A 24,603-nucleotide genomic window follows, 5' to 3' on the forward strand; every position below is an offset into this window, starting at 1 on the left:
TGCTGTGGGGCTGTGTGAGGGCTGTGCAGATCAATGCGCCATAATCAACAACAAATAACAATGCATTGCCACTTTTAGAGCTTCTAAAGGACACGCTATAAAAGTGAAGCTTTAAAGTTTATTTTGAATGAGCACTCCCTGAGTAGAGTCTAACTCTGCTCTTAATCAGAGTTGCATTAGTGTTGCATCTGTTTCTTCTGGTGTTGAGTGGATCTTTCTGCTGTATTCATTACTTTTAACACTAAATCAGTGCACTGCCTGAAAAGTTACTTGCTTATTATATTTCACTGAAGGAAGTAAAAATAATGCCTTGTGTATTTGTGTTCACAAACAGGTGCTTCCCTTGGACACCTCTAATACTGCTCCTGAAGACGGTGTTTATATCCACGGACTCTTCTTAGATGGCGCTCGCTGGGACAGGAAAAAGTCAGTAACAATGTTCATTGAATGAAGACCCATGGGTCAGATTCACCTTGTATTCACTCCACTGCAGTTTACTAAAATAGAGACCCGTCTGTCCCCGTTAGAAGCAGCCCCATGAGAGACCCCCCCCCCCAGCCCTGCAAGCGAGCTTGACACAAAAAAGTGTGCTGAAGCATAGTGAACTAATGATAAAACACTAGTAAGCAGAGAATTGCAAAGCTGTAATTGAAAGTTAAATGTACAAAGGGTGCATGCTATCCAAACAGAATTATACCCTGGGTAAGCGTGCTGTAAGCATGATAAAAGCACAGGAAACAGATAAATTACCGTGTAGCGTTAGAGTGGGAATTTAAATAAACAACAACAACAATTCCAATTTCTAAAGAGCTTTTCACTTTTCCCAAAGTGCTTCACACACACAAAAGAACAATTAAACCATTACATTAAAAACAGAATAATACAGAATTTGATAAAAGATAAATTAAAAAATGTGGTTTTAATTGTTAATGCACCGTACTGTGAGTCAATTCGCTGGTGCATGGATTTATTGTGCAAATTAATTATTGAAATGAAACAAACACTGATACCAAAGTAAAAGGCACATTGGCTAAAACAAAACAACCAACGCCAGTGAACACAAACCCCAAAACAAGTATTTTCCTTCCAGCACGAGTAGCAGTGTTTTCTTTTATCCTTGTTTCTCCCGACTCTCTCCTGTTCTCCACTACGAACACACCAACCTCGAGTGAGCGATCTGTGCCTCTTTATATATAGCTGTGCTGAGACTCGATTGCTAATCAATCATTCAATTGAGTCCAGACACAGTCTGCACGTGAACTGTTTGTGGATTACCAGTTCCCAAACACCAGTATACATTTTAAATCACCCATGCTACATAACCCACACCATATAGATTAAATAAAATACACCCAGGGGCTGGGGGGGGGGGGGGGGGGAGTACCCCGTCACAAGTTAGAGTTTTAAAAAGTATAAAAAGAAAATGCAGTTTTGACACGTTTTCAATCTTGACTTAAAAACAGTATGAGTACCAGATTCCCTGATGACAGAAGGCAGAGCATTTCATAATGTTACTCCCCTGTTATTTTTATTTACCCTGGAATAACCAGCAGCCCCGCATCCTGTGATCTGAGAGTGTGGGTAGTATATAGGGTCAATAATAACCAGCAGCCCCTCATGTTGTGACCTGAGAGTGTGGGTAGGAGTATACAGGATCAGTAAATAAAGGGTTGATGTCTAGATCTGGTGTCTATCAAACTTTTAATTAGTTGCCAGTGGCTGCTTTGCCAAGTTTAGTTTTATAGAATAGAGCCCTTTTCCACAATCAATCAATCTATTCTATTTTCTTCTACGACTGGGTGTGCAGGTACAGTAACTAACTCTTGTTTTAAATGTGGAGCCCTTCTAGTCACTTCATCTCTGATTGGATGTGCTTGTGGTGCTCTCTTTACAGCGGGGTCCTGTCAGAACAGTATCCCAAAGTGCTGTTTGATCCTATTCCTATCATGTGGATAAAACCAAGTAAGTGACACACTTTCCATTTCATTATTTAACAGTACAAAGACTCAGGCATTTTTGGAGACTGCTAGACCAGTTGCATAGTAAACTATCTGATCTGCCTGTGTATTTGTACAAAGAAGCATTTTGTGTTTAGTTTGTGAAAGCTGCATGTTTGCAAATCTAAATGCTGAACAGTATATTGTGGAACTATACTAACAGAATGTACACTGGGAGACACAACACAATGCTTCTCTGAGTTTCTTTAGCTGTTTATAAAGGGTTACGATGTAGTTACTCCAGGCAGGGGCAGGGCGACACTGTGAAAGGGTTTGAGAGGGTCGCTGTCTGTGATTAGAAGTGCTGCAGAACAGACACAAGAAACTGATCTGTCAGTTCAAGCCTGACACAAGTATAAGGCTGCCACGTTTACACGTCTTTGTAAATGTGTAAACTGCCTGTAGTAAATTAAACAGCATCGTTTAAATGATGGACGGGGCCTTTAAGACAAAAATTCTGGAATATTAATATAAATAAAAAATACCTTTCACATTTCACATGTTTCACATTTATTGTAGTACTAAGCAGTATGTAATACATGATACTGTTAACAAAAAAATAAGTTATTTCCACACGTGTTGCAATACAGAGCATTGGAAAAGCTCATGGCTAATTAAGAGAAAGCAGTGTCTCCAGCACACCGCAGCTGCCAGTTCAGTTTCACTTTATCAAATATTCTGAGATCTACAGGTAACCTCCACAAGCAAACTAAGAATACAAAAAAATAAAACTGCTTTACTAAAAATGTGCTTACTCAAATATTATAAGCAAAAATTTACACACTTAAATGATCAATGATTGTATTGGAGGTTGGTTATACTGTATATTGGCATTTGAAACAACTTTTAATTGTTTTAAACTTCGCCTCCCTTTTGCAAATAGAGAGGAAAAAATTATAATTTTGAAGTGCTGACATTAACTGCATCATGATTAGTGTTCCGCGTTTCTGGTTTATTCCAAATTTTACCAAAAAATTACAGGATTTTTTAACTGGACGTCTGTTTTTACTGATTTATACCCGAGTTGTGTCTATTATTCAGTATTTTCCCAGTACTATTTTTTTTAGGAAATACACAATATTTTGATTAAAATGCTGTTTTATTTTGGCTCTGACATTTTAATAAGCAGCATAATATTTTTAGTGGATGAGGAATGGGGAGCAAACATAAATCAGTTTATGAATATTCAAAAGAAAATGAATGTATACAAAAAGCAAAAATAGCAGAAGTGGGTCAGATGAGGCAGAGGACGCATAGCGCTGCATTGAGGTACATGTTCTCACTGTAAAAGAACATACTGAAAAATAAGAGACACGTTAAACTGAAACAAGAAAGTGAACGGAGAGACAAGCAATCCATTTATGCGGCTTTTACACACGCTTTAATAAAAAGAGAGTGCAGAATGACTGTGTTAATGAGTTTGTCAGAGTGCTGTGCTTTGCTGGACTGCCACTGTTTACTGCAGAGGTGCAGTGGTGTCAGCTAAACACTGCCTAACGCCGACAATCTTAATTGTAAATATTTGAGAGAAAATGGTGATGCTTTAGTTGGTAAACTTATGGAACGTATTGATGGAAATGTCCAGCGTGATTTTTGACGCGTCTTCCGATGGTTGCCCGCCCAGGTCTGTCAATTTTCTTTTGTTTTTATGATTTCAAGGTAAATAAACCTGGCTTGTTTTGTGCTGATGTCATGTTCATAGCTTCTGTAGATACTGTTTCGTCAGCACAGCGATTGCCCAAACGTTAGAAAAGTACCAGCTAACTTGGGAAATCGTGGCTTCGACTTGCACAGATTATGCTTCATCATACATGCCAAAGACATTAAACCTAATCAGAAGACAGAACTGCTACGAGTCATATTCTACATGTAAAGTGTGTATGCTGAGATGTTTTTCCAACCGATTTTTACTGATGTTTCAATTAAAAACTTTATTTATTTATTTATTTTTTTTTACCGATTTTATCCCTATTTTAATATATGTAAAAATAAACTCTGAAAAATTACGGGAATTTTTTTTAAAAGATAAAAACCGAAAACGTGGAACACTAATCATTATATATAGCAAGGCAATTTACACTGACAGGTCAGCCTGTGAGTATTGGTGTAACAGGACGTCCAGTCATTGTGGCCTGTAGTTTAAAGGAGCTTGCATACCGGTTGTTGCACGTCAACAGTGCTCCAGGTAAGCTGTGTAAAAGGGTGTTTTACGCATACTATCGAGCTTCTTGTACTTGGTTCCCCGCGTCTCAGTGCTCAATTGTGAATATATTGCATGCACTGGCTAGACTTCAGGATTTCAATAACACCAAATAAAAACGTATGGTGATTCCACTCACTTGTAAAGCATGTTTATGAATAAGCGACTGGATTCGTGATTTTGGATTCTGGATTTCTCGGGGCCATCTTAGTCCCCCATACCTAACCTACCAATTTCCTATCTGTCAGCCGCATTTTATGGAAGGTAAATCTATGTGATAAATGCAATATTCCATGTCTGGAGAGAGTCGGGGTGCTTTCTATTGCTATAGCAAGGTGGTCAGGAATACAATATGATCGTTTCTTAATAACTATAATGTGTGCATGCAAGCTATTTGTTAAGTATATTCCATCTGCAGTGTTGGAATTAAAAACGATTATTGTGTTTCTGTGAAATCTACAGACAGTCTTTATGAGAAGCAAGTCAGGTTGTTTAATAATAACAGCCTTACATGTTTATACAACTAGTAGACAAATGTTTCAGCGAATACCTTCCTTAGTGACCACCAACTGACTTTATTAATCCTTCATCACCCAGAGCACTGCAAGTGTTACTGTGTAACAGCTCTGTCACTAGAATATAATGACTTGGACCAGACTGCTCTGAAAAAGCATTCCTGAGCTGGTGTAGCTACCATTCATTATGGACTTCAGTAAAGGGATGGGAACAGATGCAACCAGTATGTTCAAAGTTCAACGGCAGCAAAGTGTCTCTCACACCCTATCCAGTGACTGCACACAGCTGTACTGAGGAGGGTTTAGAAAAGAGGTCCTGGTGACATGTATAAGTACTGTAACAGGGTCTGCCACATGTCAGCAGATAGTGTGCACATTGCAAATAGTACATGATTAAAAGAATAGAGTGGAAAACAGGAAAGTGATTAATGAAAACCAGTTGAATACTTGCTTTATTGTGGAACCCACAGGCAAAACTTAAAGAAGTCAAGAAAACAAACTTTTGTGTTACGTGAAGTTAATGGGAGACACTGTACTTGATTTAGTTTTTTAATTCTTACCTCAGCATTTATAATTGTTTAAAGTTATGAATGAAGATCTATTTTTAGGGTCCTTTCATCCGTCCATCTTGCTGTCTGTTTATCTCTCACACCTACCTTGAATTTTCTCCAAACTTGTCCAGACGTGTCGTACATTCATAGCCTCCTGTTGACATTTCAGATTGCATTTGGCTGTAATCCGATAAAGTCTTAATTTTATACAAGAATTTACAACATGTTCATCCTCTGATGTTCCTGGCACTTCCACTTGAACTGTACTTTTCAGAGCTTCATCCAGCACAGCAAAGCACAACACAGCGCAGGCACAGGTTGTGGATAACCCAGCAGCAGGTCTGAATGTTACCCACTAAGAACTGCCCCCCTGGTTAAAAAAAACAATGAGTGCAGCAGCTGTTTCCCGGAAGCTTTTGTCTGACTACCAGCTAGTACTGTGAGCATCAGATGCATTACCTGGCGGCGCTGCCCAATAGTTGTTTTCAATTTGTTCATCATCATTTTTCTTTCTTTTTTTTCTGTGCAGAGAAAATGTCTTCAGAAAAGAAAGCCAGCGAATATGTGTGCCCCTTGTACAAAACGAGCGAGCGCAAAGGGACTCTGTCCACCACAGGGCACTCCACCAACTTCGTTATCGCCATGCGGCTTCCCTCAGCACGGCCTGTGCAGCATTGGATAAAGCGTGGGGTGGCACTACTCTGCCAGCTAGATGACTGAGAAGAACAAGGGACAGAATCTCACACACACACACACACACACACACACACACAGTGACACACACATAGGAATACACACAGACACACACACACAGGCAGACGCATACATGCACACGCACACACACACACAGGTGCGCACACACACAGACATATACACACACACACACAGAGGCAGACATATGCATTCACACACACACATATGCACACGCAGTGACATACACGCACACAGACACACACGCACGCACGCGCCCACACAGACATAGGCACACACACACAGGCTGACACACATGCACACAAACACATACGCACACAAACACACGCACACACACACAATGCTACTGCTCCCAACACATGGAAAAAAACAACAGCAGAACAATGAGCACTTCATAAAACAAAAAAAGCATAATTCGTTTTTTTTGGTTGTAAAACTATACACTAAAGATGTAGCTTTTTGATATGTTAAATAAATGGAATGTTTCAAGTTTGCAATGTAGTATGTGTTTTTTTAAATGACTTCTTAGTGTTGAATGATGGCCTCCGTGTTGTTGCTGCTGCAGTAACTCTGCCAACAAGAAGACATGCTCCTTAAGGATGGCTTGATTTCCCAGTTTCATTGTTTCATTCTGTTTACATCACTCTGCTGAAAATGTATTTAAATGAAAGCAGCATACACTAGATATAGTTGTTATAAAGATTTGCATTCAAGGAATGGCCTGCAGACTCAAAGCTGTGCCCTCCTCCTGACCAGTGCATCTCAGATTAGCCTCCTTTTTTGAGCTCCAGAGTCATGGGGGACTAGAAAGTACGTTACCCTTCAAGCTCTTAAACCAGTCTGTTTTGAAACCAGCATGCACCATGTCTGAGCTAACAACATGGCACTCCCAATCAGCATCTCCACTCAGCAACATAAACACGACTTGAGCTTCCCCTAGTCACAGCATGTAACGGATCCCCTCGTGCTGATGTGACGTGTGCTATTAAAACACAGACAAGCGCATTTGCAAAGGCTTTACTCCTGGGAACAGTTTGTGCCTTCTTTTTTATTCTACAAAGTTTTAAAAATGTACCGTACAGTATATACATTTCATAATATATGCATACTGCAAGGTCATCTGTCCAACTCATTTGTTTATTAAAGTTTAAAAATGTAAAGATTTCTAATGATAAACTGCCACTTTTGTTGTTTGTATTTCTGAAATGGCAGCAGTCTAATTCAAGGATTGTTGTATTTATCTGCATGCTGCCTTCTGTAAAATAGATTGTGTTAATGTTTGTATGGATGGATGGATGGTACAGGTTGCTGCAAAAGGGAAATGGCGGGAAACTTTTTGGTTGAATTATTTTTTTTTTTAACATAATTGTCTATTGTTGTTTAATAATGATTTGTGAGCGGATTAGAAATCTAATATATATATATATAGTCCCCTTGTAAATTACACTTAAATATGAATTACCACTGTAAACACAGAATGCTCACTCAAAACAATCAGAGCTGAATCTTTACACTAGGTGCAAATTTTGCACTGGATCGAAAGCTTTAAAAGTACAGCATTGCTGTCAGCTGAATAGTACAGAGCACTGCTGTCAGGGCGGTGGAGCTCTGTTCTCCTGTAACCTCTCCTGCACACTGCCACACTGATCACATGAGAAAACAGGATCTGGACAAGAGAGAGAGACTCAGACTGCCTCATGACCAGGTATTTATATTAATAGCTGAGGGGAGAGAAAGTGAGATAGCCTACATCTGCCAGAGAAAATAGAAACACCACTATAACTCAGCAATACAGTCCCAGAGAGCAAGGTAGGAAATACTCAGCTAATAACTGTCAAAATTGGTTTGTTTTATTAAAAAATGAATGCAGGTTTTAATCAGTGGGTATATATGTTGTGTCTAAAGGCTGCATCTGCATGTTGTGTGAACTGTGTTGTTCTGTTTTGCTCTATATTTTACTGTATATTCTCTATGCAATAGTCTCTTGTGTGTTGTAGGTCAGTATGTACGCACACCTAATCATTCACGTTTACACTGCAGATTAATAAAGGGTTTAGTCTGGTAAGATGCTGTTTCTCTTTGATTGGATTACACTGATGAAGGCACTAGCTGAATCATTAGTCTACTTGACATTAGTTTCTTGCATGTTTTGACCTTGTGTTTTGATGTTATGTTTGATGTGATTTCACTCATTTGTGTTTGGTCGGGCTCCTTTGTAAATAGCCAAATACAGTGAAAGTGAAATCCACATTATCCAGACTGGCTGGACTGGGATAAGGGGGGCTGGTGAGATCCACATTATCCAGACTGGCTGGACTGGGATAAGGGGGGCTGGTGAAGTCCACATTATCCAGACTGGCTGGACTGGGATAAGGGGGGCTGGTGAAGTCCACATTATCCAGACTGGCTGGACTAGGATAAGGGGAGCCGGTGAAATCCATGTGAGGGTAAAATCAGATTGTTAACATTACATTTTCAATCAGAAATAACTTTATCACTTACCATTCTGAAGTATTTGCATCAGATAGTTATTGTTATTATTCAAAACCATACCAAATATGTTTTTATATATAATATTTGTGTAATGCATGTGTAGATCTTTAAACTTAGTAACACTGTGTCATATTACCTTTCTAGTGTAATAATTCAGGATTCCTTACAAACCCTTGTTGTATAATATTAGCTTTGAGCTGCTCAGTGGTAGTGGTGTTGTGAAAGACGTCCTGGGAAGTATTTGAGACGTATTTGACCCCTCCTCCTGTAACACAGCATGCCGATTCCAGGCTGCTTGGAAGGGTTTCACATTCATTCCGCTCCACTTCCTTTGTGATGTCACAGCCACAGTGCTGGGGTTCAGTTACAGCTACTTGTTTACAGGAGAGGCATCAATACGATCATCGCCCTGAACTTTAACTGCAGATACTATCCTAGGGAGTTCAGCATGCAGAGGTCCCATTTCTTGAGAAACATGTGGGAAGAAGGGAGGGCTTTGTGGAGATTTCTTCCTTCTATTAAGTTTCAGCTTTTGAGAGAAAACAATTTAATGTGGTACCAGTCTTGACAACCAGCCACCATTTCACAAACCCTGTTGTTTTCATTGCTGGTAAATTGGCATATTTGCTGAAGTCTCTAGTATATGTAACCTTTGGAAGAGTCTTTGAGTAAGACCACTGGGGGTCTCCCCCCTGCCCCCCGGAGCACTGAGTTTGTTAAATACTTTCCATTGCAAATCTCGTACAAACTCACTGTTCCAGAGGAATACATTACCATAGCCCATCCCGTGTGGCCTCATTTCAGAAATTCCACCTTGCTCAAGCTTGTGCAGAGACTGATGTGACTTTATCCCTCACTGCCTGGACTTAGCGATGAGGGTCTGACATGGAGCCAACTGCATCAGGGGATGAGTGGGACGATGACATCGTCAACCAGTACAGCATTGAGGAGAGCCTGCAGGAGCTGCACAAGAGAGGAGGCTACCAGCCAGCTGTGAAAGAGGAGGGAAAGGGGGAGAGGTGAGGAAAGATAGGGGAGAGGTGAGGAGACATAGTGATGAGATAAGGAGAGAGGGTGAGCTGTGATAGATAGGGGGAGCGGTGAGGAGAGGGTGAGTGGTGAGGAGAGAGGGTGAGAGAGATGGGGAGAGGTGAGGAGAGGGGGAGGCATAGGGGAGAGGTGAGGAGGGACGGTTGGGTGGAGATGGGGCAGAGGTGAGCAGAAACTGGGAGAGGTGAGGAGGGACAGGGAGAGTGATAGAGGCATGTTGGTATTGATTTGTTCTGTTTCTTCCATTCCTCTTCAGTCCTACAGACTATGAGAGGGTCATCGCAGCTATAAAGGCAGGTGGGTACGCTGGGGTTGCTTTCTTTGATTAATGTCTGCAGTGCATCTAATTCCATTCTTCATGGCAGTAGTGGAGTCCTCAAACATTGCCCCAGAACTAGTCTTCTAGGTCACATTATAAATCACATATGATGAATCAACCACTCATTGTTAATATTCCAGGCCATCTTTTCCCATCACCCTGTGCAAAGGCAGCATGGCTCAGCTTCGCTGTGGCTCCTCTGACATCTCCACTAGCAATAAGAGACACCCTAAACACAACATATTAACTTGCAGTACTTCAGCTTTCACACGATATATAATGGTTTCAAAAATAGTTTTACGTACATTTACAGAACATAATGAAAATGGATGGATTAAAAAATGGATGCAAAGTGAATTACAATAGAACCTGTCCCATCCGATGTAATTGGTTCTGGGGGGGGGGGGGGGGGTGTGTGTGGCAGGAAATGGCTGAGTGGTGACATCAGACCAGAAGAAGGAACTGAACACACAGGCAAGGTAACTGCAGTTTCAAAAAGACGCGGGGTGCGCCACGTATTAAATAACAAAAATAATTAAAATATTTAAACAAAAATAAATACTGCTCACAGAGCATAAAAATAAATAATCAAACAAAAATAATCACGAACACTAAACACTAAGGTCAGGCTGAGCGATCACCTTTACTGATCCTTAGTTCTTTATAAATTCCTTCTCTTCTCTTCTCTTCTCTCTCCGCTCTCGTTCCGCCTCTCGAAGACCACACAGGGAGTGCAGAGAGCTGCAGGTGACCATCTCCCGATTAGCAACAAATTAATCACTTAATTCGGGAGATGGCCACCTTCTGCATGAGTTTTTAATATGGATGGGTCTTCCCATCCACGCTACAAAACAAACAAAACAACAAAACAAAACTTTTGACGTGTTTGCCATTTATAATATATATATATATATATATATATATATATATATATATATATATATATATATATACACACACACACACACACCACAAACAAATACAAGATAACACAAACAATACAATTAAACAGCTGGGCTTTCCTACCGCCCTGCTACAGGGGGCTTCAGCTATGTGAATATATCGTAACTCTACATCGTTACACTACATTGTAGTGGCTTTATTAACGTGGGGCATTACAAATGAACACTGTCAGGTACATCAGTGTCTAAAACACCAAAGTGCGATATTGCATGTATACTATGCAAAGAAAATCAGTGAAAATGATTGAAAGAACTTGACAGTGTAATACAGCACCTGAATTACAAACCAGCATTCCAGAAGCAGCTGTTACTGTGCTTTCTCATCCATGCCAAAATGAGTGCATGTTAAACCAGCAACAACATACAGTAGAGTATTGATATGAATCCCTTGATTCTTGTTTTTGTTTTATTGAACACAGTTAAACTGGGCAGTTTGTTTTATGTGTAGTATGTATAAAGTGACACTGAATTCACCAACATAGTCTTGTCTTTTTTTTAAATCTGCAACTGAATCGATGTTGTCCTGCTATGAGCTGTGCATTGATCAGTTTCAATCTGTGTTATTCAGCTGGTAGCAGCCTGTGTGAAAGATGCAAGCCAGAGGTCCATCGGTTAATAGAGGGGATCACACTGTGCCATAAATGAATGGGCAATGATTGTTTAATGTGGCGATAGACAAGTTCAATGATTGTTTAATGTGGCAATAGACAAGTTCAATGATTGTTTAATGTGGCAATAGACAAGTTCATTTCTGTGAGTAAACTCCTATGTTCAGTGTGATTGTGTTATAGGGAAGGGCTGGGGGAGGTGTGTTTGTTATGGTTAGAGTCCATTAACGGTGAAACAACTTCCAAAGGAAGGTTTCACTTGCAAGATATTGTACATGTTGTTCCTCCAGTTTTTAATTAACTCCTAATTTCTGAAAATAGAAATCAGTGGGATTGTGTCTGTTATGGTGAGGGTCCCAGGCTGTGTGATTGTGTGATTGTGTTTGTTATGGTGTGGTTCCTGGCAGTGTGATTGTGTGATTGTGTTTGTTATGGTGAGGGTCCCGGGCAGTGCGATTGTGTGATTGTGTTTGTTATGGTGAGGGTCCCGGGCAGTGTGACTATGTGATTGTGTTTGTTATGGTGTGAGTCCCAGGCAGTGTGACTATGTGATTGTGTTTGTTATGGTGTGGTTCCTAGCAGTGTGATTGTGTGATTGTGTTTGTTATGGTGAGGGTCCCGGGCAGTGTGACTATGTGATTGTGTTTGTTATGGTGTGAGTCCCAGGCAGTGTGATTGTGTGATTGTGTTTGTTATGGTGAGGGTCCCGGGCAGTGTGATTGTGTGATTGTGTTTGTTATGGTGAGGGTCCCGGGCAGTGTGATTGTGTGATTGTGTTTGTTATGGTGTGGGTCCCGGGCAGTGTGATTGTGTGATTGTGTTTGTTATGGTGAGGGTCCCGGGCAGTGTGATTGTGTGATTGTGTTTGTTATGGTGAGGGTCCCGGGCAGTGTGATTGTGTGATTGTGTTTGTTATGGTGAGGGTCCCGGGCAGTGTGATTGTGTGATTGTGTTTGTTATGGTGAGGGTCCCGGGCAGTGTGATTGTGTGATTGTGTTTGTTATGGTGAGGGTCCCGGCAGTGTGATTGTGTGATTGTGTTTGTTATGGTGAAGGTACCGGGCAGTGTGATTGTGTTTGTTATGGTGAGGATCCTGGATAGAGTGACTGTGTGATTCCTGTCTCAGGTGACGAGGACGGCCTGCTCAAGCTGACAGTTCACCGTCACGCATTTCAGGAAGCGGACGAGCATGGCTGGCTGCCGATCCATGAGGCTGCAGCCCAGAGCAACACCAACATCTTAAAACTCACCTTCCAAGGCAAGCGGCACTAGATCTGATTGATTTTCATGACAGGTGTTGCTAGTACTAGGACAGCTGCTTCTCTTTTGTCAGGTTGGTCATCAGGTAAGGTAATACTGTAATTAGGTAAAGTTGATTGGATCCGGGGTTCTGTTGCTGCTGGTAGTTCTGTAACGCACACCCCTCTCCAACAGGTGACTAAATCCACAACAACTGGGGGTGCAGAATTTATTTTTCGCCCGAAATGAGTTCCTATAAGTGATATTGATGAGACTCTTGCAACATTCAGAGTGGCCGGCCTTTCAGAAACCCATTTCTGTGTGTGCAATATAGACCCACCAGATACCGGCTAGCATTTTATAAGAGTATCATCCAGAACTATCAGTCTTCAATAATGCTGAATGTAGGAATACTTAAAGAAACTTTGACAAAGGAGATGGGACATGATAGTTATTGTTTAGTTCGTCTAATAAAAGATGTTACATCTCCTTCTCTTTGTCATACGGGTACCATTATCTATCAATGACTTAAGAAACTTAAAATCAATGACAAATGTTTTGAATAGAAGTCTTTTTCAATGTCTTCAGACATCAATTAGAAACCAACTGAAGACCAGTAAACTCAGTGAGACTTATTCCAGGTAAGTAACTCTGTTCAGACCAGAGACTGAGACTAGAGACTTAAAGGCTCCTATTGCTACTTCCTGATGATTTAGCAACACAAAGCAATTCCAGTGAGCAGGACTGGGTGCAAGAAGAATCCTGTCCCCTGCTGTAGCTGGCTTTCCTCAGATCAGATTCCATACATCTGAACAAAGCGTGCCATTGCTACAGCATGTGGAAGGGTGCCAATGCATTGAGGTGGTAAGAGAGTTCTTTCTGTGTGCTGGGCTTCATACTGTGTTCCACCTGATGCCTGTGTGCAGTGTGCTGATGTGATGCTCACTGGGAGCTTGTCTCTTTCAGCCTCCTCCCCTAGTGTGTGCAATCTGATGACCCTGCGGGGAGAGACCCCCCTGTTCCTGGCTGTGGACCGCGGCCTGAGAGACAGCGCCACCTTCCTGCTGCTTAATAACTGCAGCCCCAACACCAAGAACGAGGAGGAGGACTCTCCCATAGTGGCAGGCAAGTGCACTGACCCACCAGCCTGCTGCTCCTGCAATGACACACATGCATACTTTTTTTATCAAATCCTTTCTGTGAAAAGAAAGTAAAACTGGTCATTTTACAATACTAGTGAGTGGGGGCTCCACCTCTGAGGAATCACCAACAGTAAAGGGTTGTTACAGTTAAAACTCTCTTTATAATAATCTGTTAAAAGTGTATACTGTTAATATAAATAATCATTGCTATTATGTGTCTATTGTGATGTACTGTTATTGCAGAAATCTTGTATATACTGGTCAAGCAGTGAAATGTGCTGCACTTACTGGCTTGTGTAGTGGATGTCTATCTGTCTGTCAGCTTCTATGGTTTATTAAATTGAGACTATGAAACTCTGTGAGGAGGCTGTGTGTCACTCGGTTTATTAAATTGAGATTATGAAACTCTGTGAGGAGGCTGTGTGTCACTTGATTTATTAAATTGAGTTTATGAAACTCTGTGAGGAGGCTGTGTGTCACTCGGTTTATTAAATTTAGTTTATGAAACTCTGTGAGGAGGCTGGAGGTCACTGACAGATGGTTTATTAAATTGAGATTATGAAGCTCTGTGAGGGGGCTGTGTGTCACTCGATTTATTAAATTGAGATTATGAAACTCTGTGAGGAGGCTGTGTGTCACTCAGTTTATTAAATTGAGTTTATGAAACTCTGTGAGGAGGCTGGAGGTCACTGACAGATGGTTTATTAAATTGAGATTATGAAGCTCTCTGAGGGGGCTGTGTGTCACTCGATTTATTAAATTGAGATTATGAAACTCTGTGAGGAGGCTGTGTGTCACTCGGTTTATTAAATTGAGATTATGAAACTCTGTGAGGGGGCTGCACGTCACTCAGTTTATTAAATTAAGATTATGAAGCTCTGTGAGGAGGCTGTGCGTCACTCGGTTTATTAAATTGAGATTATGAAACTCTGTGAGGGGGCTGCGCGTTACTGGCAGGCTTGCCTCCCTGGCTCACTCACTTATTCCCTGGCAGTGTCTGCCGCAGCTGCTTGAAGGGGTGCAGTGCTGCTCCAGCGGTGTGAGAGGCCTATAGGAGCCGACCAGGGCTGTGCTGGATCACACAAGACCCTCTGAAAATACAGCACAGTAACCTGCTGCCCCTGTGCACTGACTGCCCTTTACCCTGGTTCACACAGTGTGCTTACTGTGCTAAACCGGAGGTTGCCTCTTGTATGCCTCTTTTACTGCATTCCAGTCCAGAACCTTGTCCCCACCAGGTCCTTATTGTGCACAGTCCTGTTTCAATCACATCTTTAATAGTTTGAATGTACCTTGATGTTCATTTATATCCTGGATTGGAATGGGATAAAAAAAGCCTCAGGTAAGTGCCACTGTAAAACACAATGCCTATAGTTACATGTGCCATTATAACAAAGCCCCTGACGTTGTGCCCCCCCCCAGCTGTAAAGAACGGCTCCTGTGAGCTGCTCTCTCTGCTAATCCGCTTCGGCGCTGATGTGAACCAGCAGGGGGCACACCGGCGCACAGTGCTGCACGAGGCAGCTCGGCTGGGCCGCAAGGACGCCGTGGACCTGCTCCTCCGTTGTGGAGCCGACCCAGACCCCCGCAGCAGTTACGGGCTCACCCCCTTGGCACTGGCGGCACAGTGTGGGCACACAGACATTGTCCAAGCGCTGTTGCAGAAAGGTAAGGCACACCTCTCTCTGCCTGAGAGGCTCCTTTGTCTGCGCCTGACGTATCACATTCACCTGCGACAGAAGTATGAACCAGCCCTAAGCTTAATGCAGCCATGTGCTCGCTATGTATTTTTCATCTTTCAATGGCAACATCACAGCAATGGCTATGTCAAGCTCTAAATTCAGAGCTCCTCACAGCAATGACAATGTTTAATCCATAAAATTAAAATAAATTACTTAATTAAATCTATTATTGTAAGTAAATAGCTAATTTCGTGTGGTAGAACCATTGTGTATTTTATTTTTGATAATGAAGACCTAATGAGCTCTGTGTCTGCTGTCTCCCAGGAGTCTCTGTTGAGTCCCAGGCTCTGGACTCTGCTTCCATCCTGTTTGAAGCAGCTGCCTCGGGGAACCCCGACACCATCGCTCTGCTGCTGGAGTACGGAGCCGACGCTAACGTGCCCAAATACTCGGGACACCTGCCCATTCACCGCGTGGCATATCGAGGGCACCTGCTGTGAGTCACTGTGCACTGCACCCACAGCAAAAAGAGACAAGCATGAACACATCTCTGCACCCACAGTACAGAGAGACAGGCATGAACACATCTCTGCACTGCACCCACAGCACAGAGAGACAGGCATGAACACATCTCTGCACTGCACCCACAGCACAGAGAATCAAGTAGGAACACATCTCTGCACTGCACACACAGCGCAGAGAATCAAGCAGGAACACATCTCTGCACTGTATCTACAGCACAGAGAATCAAACAGGAACACATATATGTCATTATGTACTGCATCACAATACATGTGCCACTTGTAAGACAGATGCCTTATTAATGATGGGCTGTTTTGTTACAATGTCATCAGCACATATTTATACATATTTATATTTATACTCAATCAGATTTATTGAACCTCAAGGTTGGTGAATTCAGAAGCTCTGTATTGCCAAGTTATGTGCATAGGGTTTGCTGTAAACTTATTTCAGGGTCATTTGCGTTTTCAGTTGTATGAAGCAGAAACTTTGTAAAAAGAAGTTACTGGTGGAGGAGCTGCAGTGACTTCTTGGAAAAAAAACTATTTCGAATGTTTAGATTGCAACAAGGTAACTCTTCATGCTTTGTATCCCCTCCTCAGTATATACTATGGGAGGGACTAACTACAGTAAGGCAAGGACTAACTATACTCAGGGAGGGTTGCATTTTGCTAAATTGAGTTTCCCCTGGAAGAGAGATCCTGGATTTGTGCAGTGGTGCAGCCTGTGAGCCGGTGTGTGTTGTGTTGGTCCCAGTGCGCTGAAGCTGCTGATCCCGGTGACCGAGCGCTCGGCAGTGAAGGAGAGCGGCATGAGCCCCCTGCACTCTGCAGCTGCGGGGGGGCACCCGCAGTGCCTGGCCCTCCTCCTGCAGGCCGGCTACGACGTCAACGTCATGCTGGACCCCCACGTGCGCCGCGGCTACGATGACCTCAGGAAGTCCGCTCTGTACTTCGCTGTGTCCAACGGGGACCTGGCCTGCACGCAGCTGCTGCTGGAGGCCGGCGCGCTGCCCAACCAGGACCCCATCAACAGCCTACAGGTGGCGCTGCACCAGGGCAACCACTCACTCATCAGCCTGCTGCTGCGCCACGGGGCCAATGTGAACTACTACTGCCGTGTGAACACCACACACTTCCCCTCCGCTCTGCAATACGCACTGAAGGACGAGGCTGTGCTCAGGATGCTGCTGGGATACGGATACGACGTGCAGCGCTGCTTCCACTGCCCGTACGGGGACCAGGCTCACCTGCCAGCAGACTACGAAGGCTGGAGCTCCGCCGTCATCAAGGACACCATGGTGGGTACTCACTGCGCAGCACCACGCTATACAGGGAACGTTTCATTCGCAACTGTTTTATTAGGATCTTTCATTTTCAATAAGGGTTTTCATTACAGGGTTCCCACTTTTTTGTTTCAATTTTTTTCTATGTGTCAAAGATGATGGTTTTATTGTTCAAACTTAAATCTTAGGTATAAATACACTTAATGTATTCATATAAAGTGTATTTATTACAACTTTTTTTACAAGTCCAGACATGTGTAAATGTTTTTTTCACATTTCGTATCTTCTGTAATAGTGGCTTGAATTAGAATCCAATATGATGACAGTCTGAGGGAACATAAACCCTCAAAGAAAGAGTCGAGCATAAAGTTACGACTTACCGTCCATGTTCTCCAGGTCAAAAGAAGTGATCCAGTATTAGGTATCCAGTCGGAGATATATCTTATTCTTATATGGGGAAAAGCGTTAGAACGACATGGTATATAGATTACTAATATATATTATATATATATATATATATCTATATATATAGATATATATATATATATTTATATATATATATATATATATACACACACACACACACACACACACCACACAACACAGTGCCTATAGAAAGTCTACACCCCCTTGAACTTTTTTTCATATTTTGTTGTGTCAGTGCCTCAGAGTTTCATGCATTTAAATGAGGATTTTTTCCCACTTATCTACACACCATACTCCACACTGTTAAGGGGAAAAAAGTTTTTATTGAGAAAAAAATTATAAATTAAAAATACAAAACTGAAAGATCATAATTGGATAAGTCACGACCCCCCTGAGTTAACACTTGGTGGAAGCACCTTTGCCAGCAATTACAGCTGTGAGTCTGTTGGGATAGGTCTCTACCAACTTTTCACACCTACGCAGATTTGGCAATATTTGACCATTCTTCTTTACAAAACTGTTCAAGCTCTGTCAAGTTCTTTGGGAAGCGTTGATGGACAGCAATCTTCAAGTCATGCCACAAATTGTTATCACATGCACACTTTGACCAGTCTTGGCCATAAAAGCCTGTAGCTCTTGCAAAGTTGCCATTGGCCTCTTGGTAGCCTCTCTGATCAGTCTCCTTCTTGCTCCGTCATCCAGTTTGGAGGGACGTCCTGATCTAGGCAGGGTCTTGGTGGTGCCATACACTTTCCGCTTCTTAATAATCATCTTGACCGTGCTCCAAGGGATATTCAAGGCCTTTGATATTTTTTTGTACCCATCCCCTGATCTGTGCCTTTCAACAACTTTGTCCCGGAGATCTTTTGAAAGCGCCGTGGTGCTCATGGTTGAGTCTTTGCTTTGAAATGCACTACCCAGCAGAGGGAACCTACAGGAACAGCTGAATTTATCCTGAAATCACGTGAATCACTACAATTTAACACAAGTGGAGGCCACTTAACTTAGTATGTGATTTTGAAGGTGATTGGTTACACCTGAGCTAATTTAGGATTGCTATTACGAGGGGGGTGGACACTTATCCAACCAAGCTCTTTCAGTTTTTATTTTTAATTTATTTTCTACAAATGTCTAGAATATTTTTTTCACTTGGAAGTTGTGGGGTAGGATGTGTAAATAAATGTAAAAAAAAAATGCATTTTATTTCCAGACTATAAGACAACAAAGGGTGAAACATTTGAAAGGGGGTGTAGACTTTCTATAGGCTTTCTATAGGCACTGCATATATCTGTCTTGCAAAAGTATTCAGACCCTCTCAGTTTTCACATTTTGTTGCTTTAAAGCTTGCAATCATTTCATTTCACATTGAATTTGTTCAGATCTTTTTGTGGGTTGTAGTAGTATATAGTATATAGAGTCTGAGAGAAAAAAATGACACCAAAGTTTGGTGCTTCTTTCATTTTTTTGGTGTGCAAGGTAATTAAACATGCAATCTTCAGGTGTGAAAAAGTTATTGCCCCCCTAGTTAACTCAACCCAATTAAAGGGATAATTAGGGTCAGCTGTTTGAATACTTTGGTTAACAATCAGGCCTGATTTGGGCCAGCCCTGCCCAATATAAATCTGACTAACTTTGGCCCTTACCATCAGAGTGAAGTTGTCAGCACACAGGTTCTAAAGGCACATTGTGCCACAATCAAAAGAAATTCCTGAAGACCTCCAGAAAAAAAAAAAAAAGTTGTTGATGCCTATCAGTCTGGAAAGGGTTACGAAGCCATTTCTAAGGCTCTGGGGCTCCACCAAACCACAGTCAGAGCCATATTGTCCAAATGGAGAAAGTTTGAGACAGTAGTAAATTTTCCATTTTAAAATTTGTGAAATTGGAGTGGCCATCATGCCAAAATCTCTCCAAGAGCAAGGCGTAAAATTGTCCAGGAAGTCACAAAGAACCCTAGAACAACATCTAGGGATCTGCAGGCCTTTCTCGCCTCGGCTAAGGTCAGTGTTCATGACTCCACCATCAGAAAGACACTGGGCAAAAATGGGTTTCATGGCAGAGTAGCAAGGTGGAAACCACTGCTCACTAAGAAGAACATGAATGCTCATCTCAAGTTTGCCAAAAAGCACCTGGATGATCCTCAAGAGTTCTGGAACAATGTTCTATGGACAGATGAGTCAAAAGTGGAACTTTTTGGCCAACATGGGCCCCGTTATGTTTGGCGAAAACCAAACACTGCATTCCACAGTAAGAACCTCATACCAACGGTCAAGCATGGTGGTGATACTGTCATGATTTGGGGATGCTTTACTGCATCAGGACCTGGACGACTTGTCATCATTGAAGGAACCTTGAATTCTGCTCTGTATCAGAGAATTCTACAGGAAATTGTCAGGCCATCCGTCTGTGAGCTGAAGCTGAAGCACAACTGGACCTGAAATGAGCAGTTTATGCTCAAACCCACAAATGTCACTGAATTGAAGTAGTTCTGCATGAAGGGGTGGGCCAAAATTCCTCCATGGCACATGAGAGACTGATTAATAACTACAGGAAGGGTTTGGTTGTAGTTATTGCTGTAAACTGGCGTAATGAGTTATTGAGTCTAAGGGGGCTATTACTTTTTCACACGGGGACATTGGGTGTTGCATAACTTTCCTTTCTAAATAAATGAAGTATCAAAATTTTGTGTTATTTGTTCACTCAGGGTCCCTTTTATCTAATATTAGATTTTGGTTGAAGATCTGATAACATTGCGCCAAAAATATGCATAAAATCAGACAGGGGTCAAATACTTTTTCATGGTACTGTAATTTAATATGAAATAAAAATGGAAGTCATGATTGCATAAGTATTCAAACCCTTTGCTGTGGCAAACCTAAAGTAATTCAGGTGCACAAAATGACCTTAACGAGCCACACAATTATTTGTATGGCCTCTGTTTGTGTGCAATATGAGTGGTTCTCATGATTTCAGAATAAAAACACCTGTCTCTGTTAGGTTCCTTGGTCAGGTAGTGAATTTCAAGCAAAGACTCAACCAAGAAGACCAAGGAGCTTTCAAAGCAAGTCAGGGATAGAGTCATTGAAAAACACAGATCAGGAGAAGGTTACAAAAGGTGGCAAAAGGTGTTGTGGTCAGACGAAGACGTTTGGCGCAGACCCAACACAGCACATCTCCCAGTCAACACCATCCCTACAGTCAAGAATGGTGGAGGCAGCATCATGCTATAGGGACTGGAAAGCTTGTTAGGTTTGAAGGAAAAATGGATGGAGCAAAGTACGACAAATACTAGAGGAAAACTTGTTTCAGTCTGCTAAAGACTTAAAACTTGGGCGAAAATTCACCTTCAGCAGGACAATGATCAAAAGCACAAGGCCTAAGCTACACTGGAGTGGCTTAAGAATAAGAACGTGAATGTCTTTGAGTGGCCCAGTCAAAGTCCTGACTTGAATCTTATTGAGAATCTGTGGAAAGACTTGAAAACTACTATCCATAAGTGAACCCACAAGCAACTTGAGAGAGCTTGAGGAAATCAGCCAAGAAGAATGGACGCAAATTGCACCAAGCCGGTGTGCAGAGTTGGTAGAGACTTACCCAAAAAGACTTGTGGTTGTAATTGCTGCCAAAGGTGCTTCCACCAAATATTGAGTTGGTGGGTCTGAATATTTATGCAATCAACATATTTCAGTTTTTTCTCTTTAGTTTTTGCTGACATTTACTGTAACTTATCTTACTGTTAGAAGTCTTTAGTTTGAGCATTCAAGTTTTGAATAAAATAATAAGTTTAAAAAAATGTGTATGCATCTGTGAGGCGAGAGTGTATTAAATGGAATGTCCAGACAGTAATTTATGTGTACAGAAATAAAATAATTTATTTTTATTATCTATACACAACAAAATAATTAAATAACAAAAGAAAACAAAATGGTGTGAGGGAAGGAGTGCAGGGGTGAAATCCAAAACAAACCGTGATGACTCGTCTTTAATTGTCTTCGTGGCGAACCATACATAAACAAAAGACAAAAGAAATGTTAGTGTTTTTTTGTTTTAAAAATCCCGCTGCACCAAACCAGTCTCTCCCTCCACCCGTTACTCCTCCTATTTTACTTTCGGACCAACCCCGAACACAGTAGTACGTTCCCTTTAGTATGTAATGTCCCGCCTCTGTAGTCAGTGGAACACCAATCCCCAACTGACAAGTGTCCTTATCCTTCACTTGACTCCAGTGGCTGGAATTTACATACTCGTACTTCCGCCCCTCACCAAGGTGCCGCCCCTCAAAAGATGACTTTTGCCATGGTCACGAGATCTTGGTAAGGGAAGTCCCGAGTTTGATGCCATCTAGTGTCGGGAGGCTGAATCACAGACCGAAATCCCTTTGACTCATCACAGCATCATTTTGTAATTTCACAAAATGGGACACCATAGGAAGGGTCTGAATACTTTTGCAAGGCACTGATATATACAGTGCCTATAGAAAGTCTACACCCCCTTTCAAAATTTTCACCTTTTGTTGTCTGATAGAATGGAATTAAAATGCATTAAAATACTTTTTTTTCCATTTATCTACACATCCTACCCCACAACTTCCAAGTGAAAAAATATTCTAGAAATGTGTAGAAAATTAATTAAAAATAAAAACTGAAATAGCTTGGTTGGATAAGTGTCCACCCCCCTTGTAATAGCAATCCTAAATTAGCTCAGGTGTAACCAATCACCTTCAAAATCACACACTGTGCCGTCCCTCCAAACTGGATGACCGAGCAAGAAGGAGACTGATCAGAGAGGCTACCAAGAAGCTAATGGCAACTTTGCAACAGCTACAGGCTTTTATGGCCAAGACTGGTCAAAGCGTGCATGTGACAACAATATCCCAAACACCCCACAAATTTGGCCTGTATTGTAAGGTGACAAGAAGGAAGCCATTACTCAAGAAAGCCCACCTTGAATCCCGTTTGAATTATGCAAAAAAAACCACTGAAATTACAAATTATGTGTGTGTGTACATACTAATAACAATAATATCAGTAACATCCAACACTTTCAAGTGTTATATTAGAATGTGTTACGGAGTGCTTAAAGTTATGGCTAAATGTAATTGAAGCAGTACTTCCCATCCTGCGCTCTGTGTATAAAGTCCTGTTCTATTGCTGTCTTTCCAGTTCTGTGAAGTGATCACACTGAACTGCCTGAAGGATATCTCGGGGAAGGTTGTGCGGATCATGCTGGATTACGTCGATCATGTTCCATTCTGCTCCAAACTCAAAGCTGTTCTGATTCAACAGAAACAGTGGCCAGAGATCCAACAGATACAGCGTAAGAGAGCCACTGCACACAAGATCAGAGCATCTGAACACAAACACAATCACACTGCACACAAGATCAGAGCATCTATAAAGCTGTATTGTTGACTGCCCTGTCTGTGTTGCAGTCCTCAGTATGTAAAGCTGTATTGTTGACTGCCCTGTGTGTTGCAGTCCTCAGTATGTAAAGCTGTATTGTTGACTGCCCTGTGTGTTGCAGTCCTCAGTGTGTAAAGCTGTATTTTTGACTGCCCTGTCTGTGTTGCAGAGAACCCACGCTGTCTGAAGCACCTCTGTCGTCTGCAGATCCGCGGCTGTCTGGGTCGACTCCGCCTGCGCGCTCCGGTCTTCTTAACCTTCCTGCCACTTCCTAACAGGCTGAAAGACTTCCTCCTGTACCGGGAGTACGATGTGAGGAGAGAAGGCCCCCTGCAGGGCTCCGGCTGACAGGACAGGACATCGCTTCATTGTCACACTCCACTTTACAAAGCTGCAGCTGCACGTCGCTTCATTGTCACACTCCACTTTACAAAGCTGCAGCTTCACCTCTTCTCTTTTTTTGCACTGTCTGGCACTCCCCTGGATTTGTCTTGCATCTGCAGTTTCTGAAACTGTAGTCAAATCCTGATGGTTTATAATACAGTCAGGGCCTTAGTGTAATATAGTATTTCACTGGAATGTGTTTTAAAAAGTGCTAATAATTATATTCCATGTTTCTAGGTAAACATCAGGGGTAATATTAGGGGACAGATGGAAAATCAGTTCTACATTAAAATCATTTCTTATGTGGTATAAATATGAAGAATTAGGCCATCCTAAAAACAAACAGAAAATGTACTGTGCGTCGAGATCTTTTGTTTCACAAAGTTTTTGTTAAAAATTCCTACAAGTTTTGGTTTTGTGGATGAGGAAAAAAGTTATAAGAAATAGATGTCTACAATTATTTATTTCAGTAATGTTTTTTGCAGAACTCCAAATTAAGACATGCTTTTAACTACCTTAATGACTGTGTGTAACACATGCTTTGTAACTACTTTTGCTACTTGGAATGTTTTATATTTTAAAACACTGTATGCTATTAAGCTTATTAAACTTGTATTTTTCAGAAGCTAGAACAATTGCATTTTGTAAAATAGTCCAGTCATTCTGCATGAAGCACAGCCATGGCCTCACAGCCCTGGCTCGTGTGCCTCACAGGATATTTGCACCCCATCTAGAGTCACGGTAATAATTCAGTAACTGAGCCTTTTCTTGGAGAACAACATCTTTTTAAATGTAATTTTATTCAGTGCTCAATTATTTTACCCCCAACCGCAGCAATTCCCCACATAGCTCAAGACAACTGGTTCAGTGGGCGTCCTCTGATCCCACGACCGAGCCAGCTTCCTCTTTTACACCCATGAACTCGAGAGTGGATGTCAGTGAGCAACTGACCTCTGAAGGACAAAGGCCAGCCCTGCATGTGTCCGATTTTGAACTCACTGGTCACATGGCCAGCAGGGTTCGCTGTAGTGCAATTAGGAGAAACAGTCTCTGCTGGTTTTGCCTCTCTAACCCACAGGAGCGCCAGAGCCAATGTGACGCTCTTTCTGGGATCCCCA

At 41.9% G+C, this 24,603-nt stretch overlaps 2 protein-coding genes across 7 annotated transcripts in view; both read left to right on the forward strand.

Annotated features, from left to right (window-relative positions):
- Positions 1–6,056, forward strand: part of dnah12 (dynein, axonemal, heavy chain 12) — an 86,708-nt gene extending 80,652 nt beyond the window's left edge. Inside the window, 3 exon segments of the mRNA XM_041274751.1 lie at positions 335–426; positions 1,895–1,962; positions 5,793–6,056. Coding sequence (XP_041130685.1) covers positions 335–426; positions 1,895–1,962; positions 5,793–5,983 — 351 coding nt within the window. The 3' untranslated portion in view covers positions 5,984–6,056.
- Positions 6,057–7,584: 1,528 nt separating this feature from the next.
- LOC121328242 (dynein heavy chain 12, axonemal-like) lies at positions 7,585–24,339 on the forward strand. 6 transcript variants are annotated; one of them, XM_041272803.1, is made up of 10 exons: positions 7,585–7,679; positions 9,272–9,486; positions 9,774–9,814; positions 12,533–12,664; positions 13,612–13,770; positions 15,210–15,455; positions 15,794–15,965; positions 16,748–17,291; positions 22,862–23,015; positions 23,271–24,339. In XM_041272803.1, exons 2-10 carry the CDS (start codon positions 9,353–9,355, stop codon positions 23,447–23,449), a joined length of 1,761 nt encoding a protein of 586 aa, XP_041128737.1. In that variant the 5' UTR covers positions 7,585–7,679; positions 9,272–9,352; the 3' UTR covers positions 23,450–24,339. The 6 variants fall into 6 exon arrangements, with proteins under 6 accessions (XP_041128737.1, XP_041128738.1, XP_041128735.1 ...); XM_041272804.1 differs by having other exon boundaries at positions 7,591–7,679; positions 9,338–9,486; XM_041272801.1 differs by lacking the exon at positions 7,585–7,679 and adding an exon at positions 7,687–7,783.
- The last annotated feature ends 264 nt before the right edge of the window (positions 24,340–24,603 follow it).

The sequence above is a fragment of the Polyodon spathula genome, chromosome 16, assembly GCF_017654505.1.
Source record: "Polyodon spathula isolate WHYD16114869_AA chromosome 16, ASM1765450v1, whole genome shotgun sequence".
Classification (NCBI taxonomy): domain Eukaryota; kingdom Metazoa; phylum Chordata; class Actinopteri; order Acipenseriformes; family Polyodontidae; genus Polyodon; species Polyodon spathula.